We start from the raw sequence: 22,168 nt of genomic DNA, 5'->3' as shown, positions 1-22,168 counted from the left end.
TAACCGGTTCCCAGACACTCAACCCGAACCTTGTGGATCTCGAGGTTGAGTGCACCTGGGAGCCGAGGCATGCCTGAATAAACCTCTTGCTGTTTGCATCCGCACAAGTGGTCTCCTTGTTCCTTGGGGAAGGGTCTCTTCAGATCGAAGGGCACCCCACGCCGACGGGGGTCTTTCAATTTTAATTATGATATGAAAAATGTATTGACATAAATGAATGAAATCAGGGCGTAGATGGTACAGGAGCTGGGTGATTCTTTAATTATTTTCATTATTTTGAATGATCTGGTATTTTTGTATTGTGGAAGTATGAATGTGTCAAGAGCCCTGCAGGGAGTCTATCTGCATCATAGGCTTGACTATCTCACTGGAACATCAGGAGGCTGTTCACAGAATCCGGTCTTTTCATCCTGCCCCATACAAATACCGGTAGCTGCTAACAACCACCTTTTCACCCCCTAGTAGCTGCTAACGACCACCTTTTCACCCCCCATACAAACACCCGGTAGCTGCTAACAACCACCTTTTCACTGCCCTAAGCAAGCATCCTGCAGCTCCTACGCCCAATGAAAAAGCTTCCTTCTTCTAAGCATATAAATACCCCAGTGTGAAAAAATAAAATTTGGCAGCTTGATCAGAATCCTTGTCTTGCTGTCCTTCTTCGTGTCTCTTGTCCCTTCATTCCTTCTCGCTTAGGTTCACTGCCCTCGTTGACGTCCTGCGGGTCGGGACATGAATGTATTTTATATCTGTGCAGGAAAGGTTGATTATTAGATAAGTGTCTGATACCCAATGTCAGGAATCTAACCTGAGTCAGAGTGGTAAATATGTGTGTGTGTGTGTGTGTGTGTGCCTGCCAGCATGTATTTAGAAGGAAGAATCTTATTTTCCTCAAGGTATATACTTAATTGTATTAGTTATATTACATTAATGACAGTAGATTAAGGTAATTAACATTTTGACACATATGTTTATATTCCTATGATTGCATGAACAAACTAAAAAGTTATTTTTGGTGTATGAGATTTGTGGAAGGTCAGCTGAAAGTATAAACATTTGGAATCTTGAGAAAGATACCAATGGCAATCATTTCAGTGTAGATCAGTTTTAGACAACACTTGCAAGGATATATAATCATATTTGAAAGTGCAACATTGGTTTATTTTCAAAAGCTACACTATTCTATAACTTTGTAGGAAATTTAAATTATGGAAACATAAAAGTAATGTGATTATTTATTGCATACAGTTTTACACTTTAGTTTTGCCAAATCAAAATACCATTTATTTCTACTGTATAGGAGGAAAACCCTAAATATTACAGTTTAAGCCATATTTCATTTTGGGAAGCCTTGTCTGTATGAATAAGTTTATTTCTTTTGTTTCTGCTTTCCTATTCATAATTCTGTTTCTCATAGTATTATTCTAAGGACAAGTTCTTTATCCCAATTTGGGGCTTGAATATAACTCATGCTCAGTTTGCTAACAGTAGTCAGTCTACCATTTGAACCATGTCTCCAGCCCAGAAATTTTTGAAGTTAATTGGAGATAGAACCTCATGAATTTTCCTACCATTCTGAAAACCATTATCCCCCAAGTCTCATCCTTCTTAATCATTAGGATTATAAATTTGAGTCATGGACCCCAAGAATCAATGACTTTTCATGTCTTATAGATTCCACATGTTTGCTAGTAATTGTAATAATAAACTACCACAGATTGGGTAGCATTAACACTGTAAATACATTCCCTCTGAGTTGGTGGAACTAAAACGCCAAGATCAGAGTTGGCTCCTTCTGAGTCCTCTTTCCTTGGAATATTCAAGGCCTTCTGCTTCTCTTGGAGGAGAGTTCAACTTAAATGCTACCTTTGAGATTCTCTTTCCTAATGCAGTCACTTTCTAAGGCAATGGGTTTTTGATCTTTAGTGTGATTTCAGTAGGACAGTATCCAACACATAATATATTACTTAATGGATAGGAGAAAATCTCTAATAGGAAATTATTTGGTTTGGGCATGGAAGTTATGCTATATTTAAAAAAAAACAAAAGAGGCAAAGGTTTTATTAGAGCTTGTAAAATGAGTATGAAGTCTTGACCTCAGACATGCCAAATTCTTACCCTGACACACACTTAAATGCCTAGGAATACTGGATGATTGAACCCAAAATCCTATACTTGTGAAACAGCATCTCTTTTATTGCCATACCAGCAGATTGTAATTTGGTTGCTTATTTTGAGGTAGTATCACTATGCCTGGGCCTGCTTGGACTGCGGTCCTCCTAACACAAGCAAAACACATTGCACCCAGCAAATGGTTAGAGTTTCTGAAACTTCTTTTTTTTGTCTGGGCTTGCCTGGAACTGCAATACTCTAATCTCTGTTTTCTAAGTAGATAATATTGCAGGTTTGAGCCACTTTATCCAGTAAAACTATACAATTTCAAGATATCTTGATATTGTGTATATTTGTGCTTGACATATATTGCTAACCTTAATTTAATTTTCTCCCTCTTTTGTTTAGTACTCTGAGTTGAAAATATTGACTTTCTTGATATACATGGCTTTGTTTTGGGTGGAATCCCATCACAATCCAAAAAATCTCCCAAAAAGTTTATGTCAAGAATCATGGAAAAAAGGCTTCAGGTTGAAAAAAAAAACACTGATCCTTAACTTATAATTGCAGTATATTTATAATGTTAGTCAATGCTTTCTGAAGTATGAGAAGAGAAGGAAGACAGATATGTGAAAGGTGTCATCTCTGTAGAATTTCTGTAGTTGTCACTTCATGTTATCTTTCTTTCTTAAGGCTTGCTTTATTAAAACCCTCTGGGGACTGGGAAGGTGGCTAGTGGTAGAGCGCTTGCCTTGCATGCCTGAGGCCCTGGGTTCGATTGCTCAGCACCACATAAGTAAAAAGCAAAAAGCCAGAAGTGGTGCTGTGGTAGAGTGCTAGCCTTGAGCTGAAGAGCTGAGGGACAGCACCCAGACCCAGAATTCAGGCCCCACGACTAGACCCAAAAAATAATATAAACTGAATAACAACAACAACAGTAATAATAACAGGAATAACAATAGTAATAACAATAGCAACAACCACAGTAGTAATAATAGAAACAATAACAGCAATGACAGTAACAATAACAACAGTAACAATAACACTAATAACAACAATAGCAATAATAGCAACAATAACAACAACAGTAATAATAGCAATAACAGTAATAATAACAGCAGTAATAATAGTGTTAATAATAGCAACAACAACAATAATAGTCACAACAAGAGTAATAATAATAACAATAACAACCATAAAAGTAATAATAACAGTAGTAATAAGAGTAACAATAACAACAACAATAACAGTAATAATAGCAAGAACAATAGAAATAATAGCAACAACAACAATAACAGTAATAACAATAGTAACAATAACAGTAATAACAATAGTAATAACAACAGTAATAATAACAATAGTAAAACAATAACAGTAATAATAGTAATAATATAGTAATAACAATAGTAACAACCACTTCCGGCCTCCACCCCTCGAGCATCTGCTGCTCCGACCTCTGCACTTCCGTCCTCCTCACTTCCGGCCTCCTTACTTCCGGCCCCTAGGAGGTTTGGCGGCGGCCGCAGGCAGGGGCGACAGCACAAAGCCCACCACGCCCGGCCGGGCCCCACGGCGAACGCCCATGACCCCGTGGTCACGACCCTGCACAGCCATGCCCCGGATGCCCTCCCTTCCCGTCCTGCGGCTTTCCCCGACGGTGACCCCGGGACCTTTGACCCCTGACCCCCGGCCCCGCCCACCGTGACCCCGCCCCGTGGCGCCTGGAAGGAGCTGGACACAGGTGAGCCTCAGTTTACCCATCTGTTTCCTGCAGGCTCTTGGCGTGGGGGCGGAGGACTGAGGGGAGCCAGATAAGAGGTGGAGGTTAGAGGTCACAGGGAGGATACAAGACAGTCAGAGGTCACGGGGAGGTTAGGGGTCATGGGGGGTCAGAGGTCACAGGGAAGTCAGGGGTCACAGTCGGGTCAGTGGTTGCAGAGAGGTCAGAGGTCATGGAGAGGTCACGGGGAGTTGAGAGGCCATGGGCAGGTGAGAAGTGGATGGGAGGTCAAAGGTAATGGGGAACTCAGGGGTCATGGAGAGGTCACGGGGAGGTCTCGGGAGGTTCACTGGGAGGTCAGAGGTCATGGGGAAGCCAGGAGTCACAGGAGGTCAGAGGTCACAGAGTAGTCAGAGGTCACAGGGAGGTCAGGGGTCACTGGGAGGGCAGAGGGCATGGACAGGTCAGAGGGCATGGGGAGGGGAGGGGCGAAGTCCTTTACTCTGTCTGTTGTCTGTGTTCCTGGCCGTGTGGGGCACAGGATGACTGGGGAGACAAACACACACGCACGGACAGACAGGCAGGCAGACATAGAGCAGACAGATAGATAGAGGGACGGATGGATAGACAGACAGACAGATAGGTGGATAGACGGATGAATGGACGGATAGACAGAGCCATAGAGAGACAGACAAACAGATGGACAGAAGGACGGATAGACAGGTAGACAGACAGTAGACAGACAAATGGACAGATAGACAGACAGATAGACTGATAGATAGATAGATAAACAAATGGACAGAGCCATAGACAGACAGAGAGATACATGGACAGATGGATGGAGAGACAGACAGACATGGAAACATACATGGTTGGATGGATGGATAGATAGGTAGACAGACAGCTGGATGGATAGATAGACAGACCAATGGACAGATAGACAGACAGAGCCATAGACAAAGAGATAGATGGACAGATGGATGTGTAGACAGACAGACAGACTGATGGATATATAGACAGATGGGTAGACAGACACCAGACAGACGGATGGATACAGAGACAGGTGGACAGATGGACGGACAGAAGGACGGATAGACAGGTAGACAGATAGTAGATAGATAGAAGGACAGATGGACAGATAGGTAGACAGACAGACAGATAAACCAATGGACAGATAGACAGAGCCATAGAGAGACAGACAGACAGACAGAGAGATACATGGACTGATGGATGGATAAACAGACAGATAGACTGATGGACGGATAGACAGAGCCATAGACAGACAGACACCAGAGACATGGACAGATAGATAGAAAGAGACAGACAGACAGACCGGCCAATGGAAGGATGGACAGACAGAGCCATAGAGAGACAGACAGACAGAGAGATACATGGACAGATGGATGGATAGACAGACAGACAGATAGAAACATACATGGTTGGATGGATGGATAGGTAGACAGACAGACAGACAGACAGACAGACAGACAGACAGACAGACAGACAGACAGACAGACAGACAGATAGATAGATAGATAGATAGATAGATAGATAGATAGATAGATAGATAGATAGATAGATAGATAGATAGATAGACAGACAGACAGACAGACCAATGGACAGATAGACAGAGCCATAGAGATAGATAGACAGAATGGACAGAGAGATGAACAGATGGACAGATGAACAGATGGATAGATGGACCAATGGACAGATAGACAGACAGAGGCATACACAGTCAGAGAGACAGATGGACAGATGGATGGATAGACAGACGAGTGGATGGATGGATGGATTGAAAGAGATAACATGGACAGGTGGGTGGGTAGACAGACGGACGGACTGATGGATGTATAGACAGATAGGAAGACAGACACCAGACAGACAGGCAGACAGATAGAGAGACAGGTGGACAGACAGATGGACAGATAGCTAGATGGATGGACCAGTGGACAAATAGAATCATAGATAGACAGACAGAGCAATGGACAGATAGACAAACAGAGCCATAGACAGAGAGAGAGAGAGAGAGAGAGAGAGAGAGAGAGAGAGAGAGAGAGAGAGAGAGAGAGAGAGAGAGAGAGAGAGAGAGGGACAGAAGGAAGGATACACAGGTAGGTAGACAGACAGTAGATAGATGGATGGACAGATGAATGGACAGACAGATACATCGGTGGATGGAGCGACACAGACACATGGACAGATAGATGGATGGACTGATGGATGGATAGACAGATGGACAGACAGAGAGACAGAGGGACAGACAGATGGACAGAGGGACAGAGAGACAGAGGGACAGACAGATGGACAGAGAAACGGACGGACAGATAGATGGACAGACGGACGGACAAGTAGACAGACGAACAGACAGACTGACAGAGACAGACAGACAGAGGGACAGACAGACAGACATAGACAGACTGACAGACAGATGGATAGACAGACGGACAGAGAGATGGACAGCCGGATGGACAGACAGACAGAGGGACAGAGCACTGTCTCCGACCAGCACAGGGGCCCTTATCCAACGCCCTGTCCCTCTGTCCCTCCCTCCGTCCGTCTGTCCATCCCCAGGCGTGGAGCTGACCCCAGCAGCGCCCGACATGCATGGGATGGACACGAGTGGATCTGACACTGGCATGATGGACACGCGTGGAAATGTCACGCGTGGATCTGAAACTCACACGATGGTCATGCGTAGAAAGGACAGGCGTGGACCTCACAGAAGCAAACTGGACACGCATAGGCCTGCCACTGACTTGATGATCACGTGTGAAAATGTCACACGTGACATGGACACGATCAGATCCCTTCCACACTCACTGGACATGCGTGAAACGCACATAACTGAATCTGACATGAGTGGAAATGTCACAAGTGTAAATGTCACACGTGTAAATGTCATGTGTGAAAGGGACACGATCATGTCCGTTATTCATAGGCCTAACACCAGTGGAAATGTCACACGTGGATCTGACTCTCAGATGATGGTCACACGTGGAAATGTCACGCGTGAAAGGGACATGATCAGACCCCTTCTGCGTGGACCTGACACTCTTAGAATGCACTTACGTGGATCAGACACGCGTGAAAATGTCACGCTTGGACATGACAGGCGTGGAATGGATACGATCAGGTCCATTATTCATAGACCTGACACGCGTGAAAATGTCACGCATGAAAATGTCACGCATGGAATGGACGCGATCAGGTCCCTTCTGCATGGCCCTGATACTCTTGGACCGCACATGCATGGATCTGACACGCGTGTAAATGTCACGCATGAATCTGACACTCACACAATGTTCATACGTGGAAATATCACTCGTGAAAGGGACACGATCACATCCCTTCCACACTCACCTGATACACATGAAGCGCGCATGCATGGCGCTGACACACGTGGAAATGTCATGCACGCCTTCCCCACTCCCCCCGTGCTGCGTGAGGCGCCCACGGAGTTTGTGTCGGCCCACGCGGGCCTCACCCTGCACCTGCCCTGCACAGCCCAGGCCTGGCCCCCTGCGGCCCTACACTGGCGTCTGCCTGACGGGACCCACGCGAGACCCGTGCATGCGCACACGCACCCTCGACTCAGCGACATCTATGTCCTCCCCAATGGCACGCTGGTGCTGCGCCGCCTGCAGGCCCCGCGCCATGCAGGTGATTACGAGTGCGTGGCCGCCAACACGCTGAACAGTGCTAAACGCACTGTGCACGTCGAAGTCACGCCTGCGCACGCGCGTCTCCCCCCCAGCGTCCGACCCCGAGGCCCGCTCGCCACGCGCGTGCCCCACGGCGCTGACCTCACGCTGCACTGCCATGCGCGCGGGGACCCCGCCCCACGTGTGTTCTGGAGGCTGCCAGATGGGCGCCTGGTGGATGCTGGGAGCAGGTGAGTGTGGGAAGTGGGGGGCATCCATCCGTCCACCCGTGCATCTACCCATCCACACATACATCCATCCACCCACCCATCCATCCATCCACCCATCCATCCATTCATCCATCTACCCATCCATCCACCCACCCATCCACCCTTCCATCCATCCATCCACCCATCCATCCATTCATCCATCCATCCACCCATCCACTCATCCATCCATCCACCCATCCATCCATCCATCCCTCCATCCATCCACCCATCCACTCATCCATCCACCCACCCATCCATCCACCCATCCATCTACCCATCCATCCACCCATCCATCTACCCATCCATCCACCCATCCATCCATCCACCCATCCATCCACTCATCCATCCACCCATCCATCCACTCATCCATCCACCCATCCATCTATCCACCCATAGTTGGGATAAAGATGAATGTGCTTGCGCTGCGCAGCAGTGGCAGCGACGCCGTGGCATGCGTGGCACACAACCTGGCGGGCGAAGCCCGGATATGGGTGTGGCTGCCGCCATGGTGGACGCGGGCTCTACCTCCTGCGGCTTCGGCTCTGCCCTCTGTGGTATTGACTCCGCCCCCTGGCGCGCCAGCTCTGCCCCATCACATGCCTGCCCTGCCATCTTGGGTGCTGGCTCCACCCCCTGGTGCTCTGGCTCCGCCCTCTGAGGCAGCTCCGCCCCCTGGCCCGCCTGCCCTGCCATATTGGGCGCTGACTGCGCCCTCTGAGGCGTTGACTCCGCCCACTGGCGCGCCAGCTCCGCCCCATCACGCGCCTGCCCCGCTATCTTGGGCACTGACTATGCCCCCTGACGCGCCTACTCCGCCCTCTGAGGCGCTGACTCCGCCCCCTGGGGCGGCGTCGGGGGCAGCGCTGCTTTTGGCGCTGGGAGGCAGCTTCCGGCTGCGCTGCCCCACCTCCACGCTTCCGGTGTCCTGGCGCCTGCCCAGCGGGCTGGTGCTGCATGGGCCGCAGAGGCGAGGCCGCTTCACGCTGGGCGCCGACGGCAGCCTGGAGGTGCGCGCCGCCTCCAAGCACGACCGCGGCGCCTACGTCTGTCACGCCCACCCCGGGGCACCGCCCGGACACACCCCCCGCGCGCCAGAGACCAGGATGTTCAGCTTCATTCCCGCCACTAGGCCGCTGGGTGCCATGGCAGGGCAACGGACTGAGGAGACCCGGATGTGGGCCTTCATTCCCGCCGCTAGGCCGCGGCGTTCGGTTGTCGGGCAACCAAGTGAAGATACCAGGACATTGGGCTCCACCGCAGAGTCTATGCCTCTGTGTTTGGTTGCCGGGCAACAGACCGAGAAGACCCGGATGTGGGTCTTCATTCCTGCCTCTAGGCCGCTGGGTTCGGTTGCCAGGAAAGCGCGTGAGACCTGGATGTCCAGCTCCAGCAAGACTCCTGGACCCCAGCTGGAAGATGCCCGGATGTGGGGCTCCCAACCTGCGCGCGCTGTACAGAAGCTGCGGTCCGACCAGAGGCCACGGAGAGGCTAGGACCCGGATGTGGACTGGGAGGGACCCAGATGTGGACTGGGAAAGACTCGGATGTCACCTATCTCTGGGTCCACTGAGGGGCCAGGACTCGGATGTGGACTGGGAGAAACCCGGATGTCACCTATCTCTGGGTCCACTGTGGGGCTAGGACCCGGATGTGGACTGGGAGGGACCCAGATGTGGACTGGGAAAGACCCGGATGTCACCTATCTCTGGGTCCACTGAGGGGCCAGGACCCAGATGTGGACTGGGAGAAACCCGGATGTCACCTATCTCTGGGTCCACTGAGGGGATAGGACCCGGATGTGGACTAGAAGGGACCCGGATGTCACTTTCTTCCATGTCCACTGACCCGGATGTGGCATGGAGGAACTGGATGTCACTTTCCTCCAGATGCACTGATGGGTCAGGACCCGGATGTCACCTTCCTTCATGTCTACTGAGGAGCCAGTACACGGATGTGGACTGGGAGGGACCCGGATGTCACCCTCATTTGCGTCCACTGACCCAGATGTGGCCTGGGGAACCCGGATGTCACTTATCTCCAGGTCCACTGAAGGGCCAGGACCCGGATGTGGACTGGGACAGACCCGGATGTCACCATCCTCCGTGTCCACTCCCCTGGATGTGGCGTCAGGGACCAAGATGTCACTTATCTTAGGTCCGCTGAGGTGCCAGGACTCGGATGTGGACTGGGGGACCCGGATGTCACCCTCCTCCGTGTCCACTCACCTGGATATGGCGTCAGGGACCCGGATGTCACTTATCTCCAGGTCTACTGAGGGGCCAGGACACAGATGTTGACTGGGGGACCCAGATGTCACCTATCTCCAGGTCCACTGAGGGGCCAGGACCCGGATGTTGCATGGGGAACCCGGATGTTATGTAAGTCCACGTCCATTAACCCGGATGTGGACTGTGGCAGGGACCCGGATGTGTGCTGGGCGGGACCCGGATATCACATCCACGGGCCTGGCTGTGGCGTGTGGAGTCCCGGATGTCACGCTCCTCTCCTTCCACTGACAGGGTCTAAGACCCGGATGTGGCATGGGGATCACGGATGTCAGGTCCCTCCACATCCACTGAGGGTCCAGGACCGAGATGCGGATGTTAGACCGGATGTTAGGGACCTCCAGGTCCGTGAACCCGGATGTGGGCTGGGTACTCGGATGTTAGGGACCTCCAGGTCCATGAACCTGGGTGTGGGGTGAGTACCCAGATGTTAGGGACCTCCAGGTCCGTGAACCCGGATATGGGGTGGGTACTCGGATGTTAGGGATCTCCAGGTCTGGGAACCCAGACGTGGAGGCGAGTACCAGGATGTCACATCTCCAGGTCCACTGGCAGGCGCCAGGACCCGGATGTGTGGGGTTTGGACCCGGATTTGAGGGTTGGGACACAGATGAGAGGGGTTGAGACCCAGATGTGAGAGGTGGAACCCGGATGTGAGCGGAGCGGGCGCTCCACACCTTGGCCCCGGGCGCCAGCTGCACTTTGGGCCGTTGGGGTCCTTTCCTAGACTCGGAGGCAATAAAGCAGCCCTGCTGCTTCTTGATGGAATTCTTCCTCACTTCCGCCCCAGCGCAGGCCACGCCCTCCTGAAACCCTCACTTCTGCCCCAGCACAGGCAACGCCCTCCTAAGACCCTCATTTCCGCCCACCACAGGCCACACTCTCATTTCCGCTCCTAGCACAGGCCACGCCCTCCTGGGGCCCTCACTACATTCCCAGCACAGGCCACGCCCTCCTGAGACCCTCACTTTCTTCCCAACACAGGACACGCCCTCCTGAAACCCTCACTTTCTTCCCAACACAGGACACGCCCACATAGGTCCCTCACTTCCGCCTCATTGCAGGCCACACCCTCCTGAGACCCCCACTTCCGCCTCATTGCAGGGCACGCCCTCCTGAGACCCTCAGTTTAGTTCCAGCACAGGCCACGCCCTCCTAAGCACAGGTCACGCCCTCCTGAGACCCTCACTTCCGCCCAGCACAAGCCACGCCCTCATTTCCGCTCCTAGCACAGGCCACGCCCTTCTGGGACCCTCACTACATTCCCAGCACAGGCCACGCCCTCCTGAGTCCCTCACTTCCTCCCCAGCCCAGGCCACTCCCTCCTGAGCTCTGGCCACGCCCTACTGAGTGCAGTCCACACCCCCTGGGCACTGGCCACGCTCCCTGAAGGTCCTGACTCTTATTGCAGCCCTCCATGTAGTTCTCGAGGTTTCCCTCCTCCCCTTCCTCCTGCCTCTGCCAGGCCTGGCAATTTCTTGGCGCTCAGCCCAGCAACTCCGGGCTTTTCCCTTCCTTCCCCACCTTCACCTTCAGCACCACATCCTGTTCCTTTCTAAGGAACAAAGGGGACTTTTATTTTGGAGGGGGGATGTGGTGCTTTCCAAGGAACAAGGGGACTTTTATTTTGGAGGGGGGTTGTGAGTTCTGGCTGCTGGAGTGACGTGGACATTTGAGCCCTGCCAGCTTCCTGGCTGGCAGGGAGAGCAGCAGGCCCAGGAGCTGATGGCAGAGAACTGTGGATGTAAGTTCGTCCTCTGGGGAACACGGGGAGAGGTGTGGGGACCCGGGGTGAGGGGGCTTCGATTGCTTTTTGGAGCCCCCCCCCCGGATGTCCCACCATGCCCCGGGGTGGGGGCTGCAGGGTCCCGCCACAGGCCAGGAAAGACGAGGTGAGGGGCTGATGTACTGGTGGGGGCAACAGCAGCCTGGCCCTGGGGTGGCCGGATGTTCCTCAGCTCTTCCCCACTTCCTGCTTCCGGCCTTCTCTTCCAGGAAACCGGGAGCATCATGGGAAGTACGCGATCCTGGAAGCCATGTTGGTCAGGAGAGGGCCTGGAGGGAGGGGGAGTCCTTCCATCCCTCCTCCCATCCACCCATCCATCCATCCATCCACCCAACCATCCATCCACCCACCCACCCATCCATCCATCCATCCATCCATCCATCCATCCATCCATCCATCCAAGCATCCATGCATCCATTCATATCCCTATCCATCCATCCACCCATCCACTTATTCATCCACCCATCCATCCATCCATCCATCCACCCATCCACCTATTCATCAATCCATCCATCCACCCACCCATCCATCCGTCCACCCAACAATCCATTTATCCATCCACCCATCCATCCATAAACCCACCCACCCATCCATCCATCCATCCACCCATCCATCCATCCACTGTGCATCCATCCATCCACCCATCCATCCATCCACCCATCCACCCATCCACCCATCCACTCATCCATCCAACCATCCATCCAACCATCCATCCATCCACCCATCCACCCATCCACTCATCCACTCATCCATCCACCCATCCACCTATCCATCCATCCATCCACCCATCCATTCACCCATCCATCCATCCATCCACCCTTCCATTCACCCATCCACCCCTCCTCCTCCTCTGTCTCCTCCTCAGGTCGCACAGCGGCTGCGCAGCCCCACCCCTCGCCTTCCTCCTCCTCCTCCTCCTCCCCCCTGGCCCCTGCGCAGGCCCCACCCCTTGCGCCCCAACTTCCTGCTGCTCTTGGCCGATGACCTGGGCCTGGGCGACCTGGGCAGCTTCGGGAACCACAGCCTGCGGTGAGCAGAGGGGGAGGCCCGGATGTGGAGCCTTAGTTTCCCGGATGTGGGAGCTCAGATCCCTGGATGTTCCACCAGGAGAACTGCATAGACATCTAGTAACTCAGTTCCCCGGATGTTGGATGTTACTATCGTGGATGTTGGATATCAAATCCCCGGATGTTGGATCTTAGTGCCCCGGATATTGGATATCAGGTCCCCGGATGTTAAATCTTAATGCACTGGATGTGGGAAATCAGGTTCCGGGATGTTGGACTTCAGTTCTCCGGATGTTGGATATTAGTACCCCGGATGTTGGAGACTAGGTCCCCGGATGTTGGATGTTAGTGCCCCGGATGTTGGATATCAGGTTAAAGGATGTTAAATCTTAGTACCCCCGGATGTGAGAGATCATGTCCCCAGATATTGGACTTCAGTGCCCCGGATGTAGGAGTTCAGGTCCCCAGATGTTGGAAGTTAGTGCCCCGAATGTGGGAGCTCAGGTCCCCGGATGTTAGATATTAGTACCCCGGATTTGTAGCTCAGACCCCGGATGTTGGATCTTATTCCTCCAGATGTAGGATACCAGTTGCCTGGATGTTAGATCTTAGTGTCCCGGATGTTGGATATCAGGTCCCCGGATGTTAGATATTAGTACCCCGGATGTTGGATATCAGATCCCCGGATTTGGGATGTTAGTGGCCCGGATGTTGGAGGACAGGTCCAAGGATGTTAGATCTTAATGCCCCGGATGTGGGAAATCAGGTTCCCGGATGTTAGATGTTAGTGCTCCGGATGTTGGAGATCAGGTCCCTGGATGTTAGATGTTAGTACCCCGGATGTTAGATGTCAGATCCTCGGATGTTGGAGATCAGGTCCCCGGATGTTACATGTTAGTACCCTGGATGTTAGAGCTCAGTTCCCCGGATGTTCCACCAGGAGAACTGTATAGACATCTAGTGGACCTCAGGTCCCCGGATGTTGGATGTTAGGTCCCCGGATGTTGGAGTTCAATTCCCAGGATGTAGATCTCAGTTCCCTGCATGTTGAAGATCAGGTCCCCGGATGTTGGATATCAGATCCCCGGATGTGGGATGTTAGTGCCCCGGATGTTGGAGATCAGGTCCTCGGATGTTAAATCTTAGTATACCCCAGATGTGGGAAATCAGGTTCCCAGATGTTAGATGTTAGTACCCCAGATGTTGGAGATCAGGCCCCCGGATGTTGGAGATCAGATCCCTGGATGTTGAATCTTAGTGTCCCAGATGTTGGAGAGCAGGTCCCCGGATTTTTGAGCTCAGGTCCAGGGGTTGGATCTTAGTTGCCTGGATGTAGGCCCTCAGGTCCCCGGATATTGGGCCTTAGATCCCCGGATGTTGGAGCTAAGTTCCCCGGATGTTCCACCAGGAGAACTGTATAAACATCTAGTGGACCTCAGATCCCTGGATGTTGGATGTTAGGTCCCTGGATGTTGGAATTCAATTCCCCGGATGTTGGATCTTAGTACCTCGGATGTTGGATGTCAGGTCCCCGGATGTTGGAGATCAGATACCCGGATGTTTGGCCCTCAGGTCCCCGGATGTTGGGCCTTAGATCCCCGGATGTAGGAGCCCAGTCCACAGATATAGATCTTAGTACCCTGGATGTGGGATCTCAGGGCCCCAGATGTTGGATCTTAGATCTCCAGATGTTGGCCCTCAGGTTCCCAGATGTTGGATGCCAGGTCCCCAGATGTTGGACCTCAGGTCCCCAGATGTTGGATCTTAGTACCCCGGATGTGCGATCTCAGGTCCCCGAATGTTGGATCTTAGATCCCCGGATGTGGGATCTCAGGGCCCCGGATGTTGGAGTTCAGCTCCTGGGATGTTGGGCATTAGATCCCCGGATGTTAGACCCCAGGTCCCCGTATGTTCTTGGCTGTGACTCAGTTTCCCTCTCCCCCCCCACAGCACCCCGCACCTGGACGGCCTGGCCCGGGATGGCGTGCGGCTGACCCAGCACCTGGCGGCAGCGTCCGTCTGCAGCCCAAGCCGCGCAGCCTTCCTGACGGGACGCTACCCTGTGCACCTGGGTCGGTATGGGGGGGACATCCGGGGAACAGAGGGGGCGGTGGGGGGGAGGTGGGGGCGGGACATCCGGGGATCTGAGAGCCAACATCCGGGGTACTAAGATCCAACATCCCTGGACCTGATATCCAACATCTGGGGATCTGAGACCCAACATCCAGGGATCTAAAGCCCAACATCCGGTGAACTGAGCACCACCATCAGGGGCACTGAGCTCTAACATCCAGGGACCTTATCTCTAACATCCATTGTACTAAGACCCAACATCCGGGGATCTGAGGCCTAACATTCTGGGAACTGAACTCCAACATCTGAGGACCTGACATCCACCATCCGGGGTACTAAGATCCATCATCCAGGAACCTGAGCCCCAACATCCGGGGAACTGAGCTCCAACATCTGGGGATCTGAGGGCCAACATACCCGAATCTGAGCTCCAATATCGGGGTAGTAAGATCCAACATCCAGGGAACTGAGCTACAACATCCGGGTAACTGAAGTCCAACATCTGGGGTCCTGATATCTACCATACAGGGCACTGAACTCCATCATCCGGGGACCTGAGGTCCAACATCCAGGGAACTGAGGCCCAACATCTAGGGCACTGTGGTCCACCAGAGGGAGGGGAGGACTACTCTGAGGATCTCTAGTTCAAATCCCTGAGACTCTGGGACTTCCCCCCTGAACCGCCAGGAAACCGGAAGTGATGCCATATTGGTTTCCCCCGGGGGCTCACAGGGCTGGGGTCCTTTCCACCCCGGGTGGGCAGGTCCCAGACTATCCCAGACACAGCAGGCCTTCCCCCTGAAGGTGCTAGATGCCCCCTCCTGACCCAGGATGCCATCATCACTGACCTAGGGTCCTTCTCCTCTCTCTTGGAAGGCATGGTGACCACCAACGGGGCACGCGTGCTGCAGTGGGCGGCCGTGTCGGGCGGGCTGCCCACCTCCGAGATCACCTTCGCCAAGATCCTGCAGGAGCAGGGATATGCCACCGGCCTCATAGGTAAGAGAGAAGTCATCCATCCACCCACACATCCCCCATCAATCCACCCATCCATCCATCCATCCACCCATCCATCCATCCATACATACATACATATACCCACCCACCCATCCATCCACCCATCCATCCATCCATCCATCCACCCACCCATCCAACCATCCATCCATCCATCCATCCACCCATCCACCCATCCATCCATCCACTGTGCATCCATCCATCCACCCATTCCCCTATTCATCCATCCATCCATCCACCCACCCATCCATCCATCCATCCATCTATCCATCCACCCATCCATCCATCCATCCACCCATCCACCCATCCAATGACCCATCCACCCATCCATTCACTCATCCATCCATCTCTTCCCCTCCAGGCAAATGGCACCTGGACCTCAACTGTGAGTCCCCCACTGACCACTGCCACCACCCCCTGAACCACGGGTTCGACTCCTTCTTCGGGGTCCCCTTCACCCTGATGGGGGACTGCCTGCAAGCGGAGCCCTCGGAGAAGGGAGCGCGTCTGCAAGGGCCCCTGGACCTGGGGGCGCAGCTGCTGCTGCTTTCCCTGCTCTGCCTGGCCGCTGGGAAGCTCACGGGCCTGCTGGGCCTGCGCTGGATGCCCTGGGTGCTGGGCCCCGGATGTGGGGCCTTGCTCCTGGCCTGCACCTCCCACCTCCTAGGTGTCTTCATCGTCCACACCGACTGCTTCCTGATGAGGGATCACCAGGTCATCCAGCAGCCTCTGAGTTTCGAGGCCAGTGTGGGGCTCTTCTTGCGGGAGGCTGAGGCCTTCATCCACAGGTCAGCCTGGGGTCGGGGAGGGGGACAGATGCCATCTACTAGATCTCCATAGTAAACTGGTAGATCCCCGGATGTACATCCAGTAGATCTCTATAGTCAACTGTCAACTTCAAATCCCTGAATGTTCCACTAGGAGATCTCTATAGGCATCTGGTAGACCTCAGATCCCCGGATGTACATCTAGTAGATCTCTAAAGTCAACTGGTCAATCTCAAATCCCTGGATGTTCCATCAATAGATCTGTATAGACATCTGGTAGACCTCAAATCCTTGAATGTTACAGCTAGTATATCTCTATAGACATCTGGTAGACCTCAGGTCCCTGGATGTTCCATCTAGTAGATCTGTAGAGACATCTGGTAGACCTCAGATCAGACCACGATCGATTATTGGTAGTATTGATCAGATCATGATCGATTATTGGTAATAACTGATCAGATGATGTTCGATTATTGGTAATAACTGATCAGCTCATGTTCAATTATTGGTATTATTGATCAGATGATGTTCGATTATTGGCATTATCGATCACATCACGATCAAATATTGGTATTATTGATCAGATCCTGTTCGATTATTAGTAATATCTGATTAGCTCATGTTCTATTATTGGTCATATTGATCAGATGATGTTTGATTATTGGTAATAACTGATCTTATCTGTACGATTATCGGTAATAATTGATCAGTTCACGATCAATTATTGGTATTTTCGATCAGATCTCTATTGATTATTGGTATTATCGATCAGATCATGATCGATTATTGGTATTATCAATCACATCACGATCGATTATTGGTATTATCTGATCAGATCAGGATCGATTATCAATCATCTGATCGATTATTGGCAATACCTGATCAGGTCGGTTATCGGTGAGTTTATTGATGATGGAGGCGGGGTCTGACGTGGTTCCGCAGGATCCAGGCCCGCCCCTTCCTTCTCCTCGTCTCCTTCCTCCACGTCCACGTCCTGCTGGTCACCTCACCTGCCTTCCGGGGCCGCAGCGCGCACGGCGCCTACGGCGACAATGTGGAGGAGCTCGACTGGATGGTGGGTGAGTGCAGGGAGGGGAAGAACTGAGGCACTGTGCGTGGGATGGGGGAAACTGAGGCACGGGGGTGGGGTGAGTGGGATGGGGAAACTGAGGCACAGGGACGGGATGAGCGGGATGGGGAAACAGGCACGGGGGTGGGGTGAGTGGGTTGGGGGAAACTGAGGCGCGGAGATGGGGTGAGTGGGATGGGGGAAACTGAGGCATGGGAACGGGGTCAATGGGTTGGGGTAAACTGAGGCACGGTGCACTTGGGTAAACTGAGTCACTGGGCATGTTGGGGGTAAACTGAGGCACGGTGCACTTGGGTAAACTGAGGCACGGTGCATGTTGGGTAAACTAAAGCACGGTGCATGTTCAGGGTGAACTCATGCACGGTGCATTTGGGTAAACTGAGGGACGGTGGATGTGTGTAAACTGAGGCCCGCGTATAGGGGTAAACTGAGGCACGGTGCATGTTGGGTAAACTGAGTCACTGGGTATTGGAATAAACTGAGGCACGGTGTATTTGGGTAAACTGAGTCACTGGGCATGTTGGGTAAACTGAGGCACGGGGATGAGGTGAGTGGGTTGAGTAAACTGAGGCACCGTGATGGGGGTAAACTGAGGCACTGGGACGGGGTCAGCGGGTTGGGGTAAACTGAGGCACGGTGCACTTGGGTAAACTGAGGCAAAGTGCATTTGGGTAAACTGAGGCACAGTGCACATTGGGGGTAAAGTGAGGCATGGTGCATGTTGGGGGTAAACCGAGGCACGGTGGACGCTGGGGGTAAACTGAGGCATGGACCCATTTTCCTCCCCCTGCAGGGCGACTGCTGGTGGCGCTGGACGGTGCGGGGCTGGGGCGCCGCACCCTCGTCTACTTCACGTCGGACCACGGTGCCTCGCTTGAGGCCCGGGCTGGGGGCACCCGCCTCGGGGGTTCCAACAGCGTGCACCGAGGCGAGGGGGAAACTGAGGCAGGGTGGGCGGGGCCTCCCACGTGGCCCGCCCCCGCCCCTTGACCTTTGCCCTTTGCCCCCCCCTTGCAGGTGGCAAAGGCATGGGCGGCTGGGAGGGCGGCATCCGGGTCCCTGGGCTGGTGCGCTGGCCTGGGATGCTGCCCGCAGGGCGCCTGGTGCCTGAGCCCACCAGCCTCATGGACCTGTTCCCCACTGTGGTGCGCCTGGCCGGGGGCTGGGTTCCAGCGGACAGGTAGGAGTTCGCCGGCCTGGGTCCCCACGGGGTGGGGGGGAAGGGGGGTCATCCTGGGCCTCGGGGATCCCAAGGGGGGGAGGCTGAGGCCTGCACATCCGGGTCTCTGGGGGCTCAGAAGCCTGCACATCCAGGTCTCTGAGGGCTCAGACCTGCGTATCTGGGTCTCTGGGGGCTCAGGAGCCTGCACATCCAGGTCTCTGAGACCCAAGACCCGGGGCTCAGGCCTTGACATCTGGGTCTCTGGGGGCTCAGAAGCCTTTACATCCGGGTAACTAAGGGCTCAGGCCTGCAAATCCGGGCCTCTGAGAACTCAGAAGCCTGTACATCTGGGTCTCTGAGGACTCAGGCCTGGACATCCGGGTCTCTGAGGGCTCAGGGCTGCACATCTGGGTCTCTGAGGGCTCAGAAGCCTGCACATCCTGGGATCTCAGGCCTGCACATCCAGGTCTCTGGGTGCTCAGAAGCATGGATATCCGGGTCTCTGAGTGTTCAAGAGCCTGGACATCTGGGTCTTGAAGGTCTCAGAAGCCTGCACGTCCAGGTCTCTGAGGGCTCAGAAGCCTGCACATCCGGGTCTCTAAATGCTCAAGCCTTCACATCCAGGTCTCTGGGATCTCTGGCCTGCACATCCGGGTCTCTGAGCGCTCAGAAGCTTGGATATCCGGGTATCTGAGGCCTCAGGCCTGCACATCCAGGTCTGTAAGACCAGAGGCCTAGGTCTTGGACCTGCACATCCGGGTCTCTGGGGGCTCTGGCCTGCACATCTGGGTCTCTGAGGGCTCAGAAACCTGGACATCCGGGTCTCTGGGATCTCTGGCCTGCACATCCGGGTCTCTGAGCGCTCAGAAGCCTGCACATCCTGGTCTCTGAGTGTTCAGGAGCTTGGACATCTGGGTCATGAAGGTCTCAGAAGCCTGCACATCCAGGTCTCTGAGGGCTCAGAAGCCTGCACATCCGGGTCTCTAAATGCTCAAGCCTTGACATCCAGGTCTCTGGGATCTCTGGCCTGCACATCCGGGTCTCTGGGGGCTCTGGCCTGGACATCCGGGTCTCTGAGTGCTCAGAAGCCTGCACATCCGGGTCCTGCAGGGAGGTGGATGGCCGGAACCTGATGTCCGCGCTGCTGGGGATGGCGCAGGCCGCAGGCCACGACTTCCTGCTGCACTACTGCGAGGCCCGGCTGCACGCTGTGCGCTGGTTCGACCGCCCAAGTGAGTGCCTCCACCTCCGCCGGGCCCCGGGGTGGGAAAGGGAGCTGCATGCATGCACGCAGAGACCCGGATGCAAGGCCTGGGGGTGGATGTGGGAATCCCCGGATGTGGGAATCCCGGGATGTGAGGACCTGGATGGAAGGCATGAGATGGGAATCCCCGGATGTAAAGTCCCGGATGTGAAGTCCCCGATGGGAATTCCCAGATGTGAGGCTCCAGATGTGAGGTACTGGATGGGAATCCCCGGATGTGAGGTCCCGGATGTGAGGTCCTGAATGTGAATCCCTGGATGTGAAGTCCTAGATGGGACTACCCAGATGTGAATACCCAGATGTGAGGTCCTTGATGGGAATCCCCGGATGTAAGGTCTTGCGTGTGAATGCCCTGATGTGAATCCCCGGATGTGATGTCCTGGATGTGAATTCCCGGATGGGAATCCCCGGATGTGAGGCCCTGGATGTTACTCCCCCCACCCCCACCGCAGGCCGCACGGTGTGGAAGCTGCACTTCGCCACTCCGCGCTTCGACCCGCCGGGCTCGGGCACCTGCCTCGGTTTCCCTGCCTGCGCCTGCTCCGGGGAGCGCATGACCCGCCACCGGCGGCCACTGCTCTTTGACCTGACGGTGGACCCGGGGGAGACCCGCCCGCTGCGGGGCCCGATGGCGACGCGCAGGCGCGTGGAGGCCACGGTGGCCTGGATGCTGCGCACGCGCCGCCCCCGCGTGGCCCCGCCCCCGCGCGGCCCCGCCCCTCGCCCCTGCACACAACACCTGGAACCCGCGCCTGCAGCCCTGCTGCGCGCCCGGACCACTCTGCGCCTGCGACCGCCTGATCCCCGACCTCTGACCCCGACCCGACCCCCAACCCCCAACTGCCCGGGGCTACGGCAGATCCTGGCCTGCGACTTTCACATCCGGGGACTCACATCCGGGTATTAAACATTCGGGTATACTCAAATACAGAGGTTCCCACATCCGGGGATTCCCACATACAGACTCTCACATCCGGGGATTCCTACATCCAGGGATTCTCACATCCGGGGATTCTCACTTCTGCTGACACATCCGGGGATTCCCAGGGATGAATTCACACATCCGGGGAATCCCACATCCGGGGACTTTTATACCCGGGGATTCTCACAACCAGAGACTCTCACATCTGGGGATTCCTACAAACAGATTCTCACATCCAGAGATTCTCATATCCAGAGATTCCCACATCCGGGGATTCTCATATCCAGGCATTCCCACATCCAGGGATTCTCAGACCAGGGAATTCCCACATCTGGGGAAATCTCACATCCAGAGACTCTCACATCCGGGGATTCTCACATCTGGGGATTCTCGCATCCAGGGATTCTCACATCTGGGGAAGTCTTACATCCGGGGATTCCCACATCCGGGGATTTTCACATTCAGAGAGTCTCACATCTGGGGATTCTCAGACCCAGGGATTCCCACATCCGGGGACTCTCACATCCTGAGCCTCTCATCCTGGACCTCCACCTTGGGCCTCCCATCCGTGGCCTTTCCCCAGCCTCCCATCTGGGGCCCTGTCACATCCGGGCCTATGTCCTCTAACTTCTCACACAATAAAACCTCGTGAGCACCGCACCCCACGGCAGGGTTAGGGGTCACGGGGGTCAGAGGCCGGGCACTGATCCTGCTTTCCATTTCAGGTCATTTCTGGTTGATGCTAGGATACAGGGCTGGTCCTGCCTTCCATTTGAGGCCATTTCTGGTCATTGCTAGGGTATAGGACTGGTCCCACCTTCCATTTCTGGCCACTTCTGGTTATTGCTAGGGTATAGGACTAGTCCCACCTTCCATTTCAGGTCATTTCCGGTCATTGCTAGGGTATAGGACTACTCCCACCTTCCATTTCAGGCCACTTCAGGCCGTTCAGAGGGTATAGGACTGGTCCCGCCTTCCATTTCAGGCCACTTCCGGTCATTGCTAGGGTATAAGACTAGTCCCACCTTCCATTTCAGGTCATTTCTGGTCATT

General features: G+C 54.0%; 1 protein-coding gene across 1 annotated transcript; it reads left to right on the top strand.

The window, feature by feature from the left end:
* The first annotated feature begins 11,673 nt into the window (after window positions 1-11,673).
* LOC138829907 (arylsulfatase L-like) lies at window positions 11,674-21,810 on the top strand. The gene is made up of 11 exons (XM_070026437.1): window positions 11,674-11,774; window positions 12,026-12,072; window positions 12,682-12,845; window positions 14,774-14,895; window positions 15,773-15,895; window positions 16,272-16,698; window positions 17,620-17,756; window positions 18,561-18,695; window positions 18,785-18,947; window positions 20,040-20,161; window positions 20,646-21,810. Exons 2-11 carry the CDS (start codon window positions 12,067-12,069, stop codon window positions 21,098-21,100), a joined length of 1,854 nt encoding a protein of 617 aa, XP_069882538.1. The 5' UTR covers window positions 11,674-11,774; window positions 12,026-12,066; the 3' UTR covers window positions 21,101-21,810.
* The last annotated feature ends 358 nt before the right edge of the window (window positions 21,811-22,168 follow it).

Source organism: Dipodomys merriami, unplaced genomic scaffold (genome assembly GCF_024711535.1).
Source record: "Dipodomys merriami isolate MVZ:Mamm:240054 unplaced genomic scaffold, mDipMer1.0.p SCAF_179, whole genome shotgun sequence".
NCBI classification, from domain to species: Eukaryota; Metazoa; Chordata; class Mammalia; order Rodentia; family Heteromyidae; genus Dipodomys; species Dipodomys merriami.
This window is presented reverse-complemented; position numbering and strand designations above follow the sequence as displayed.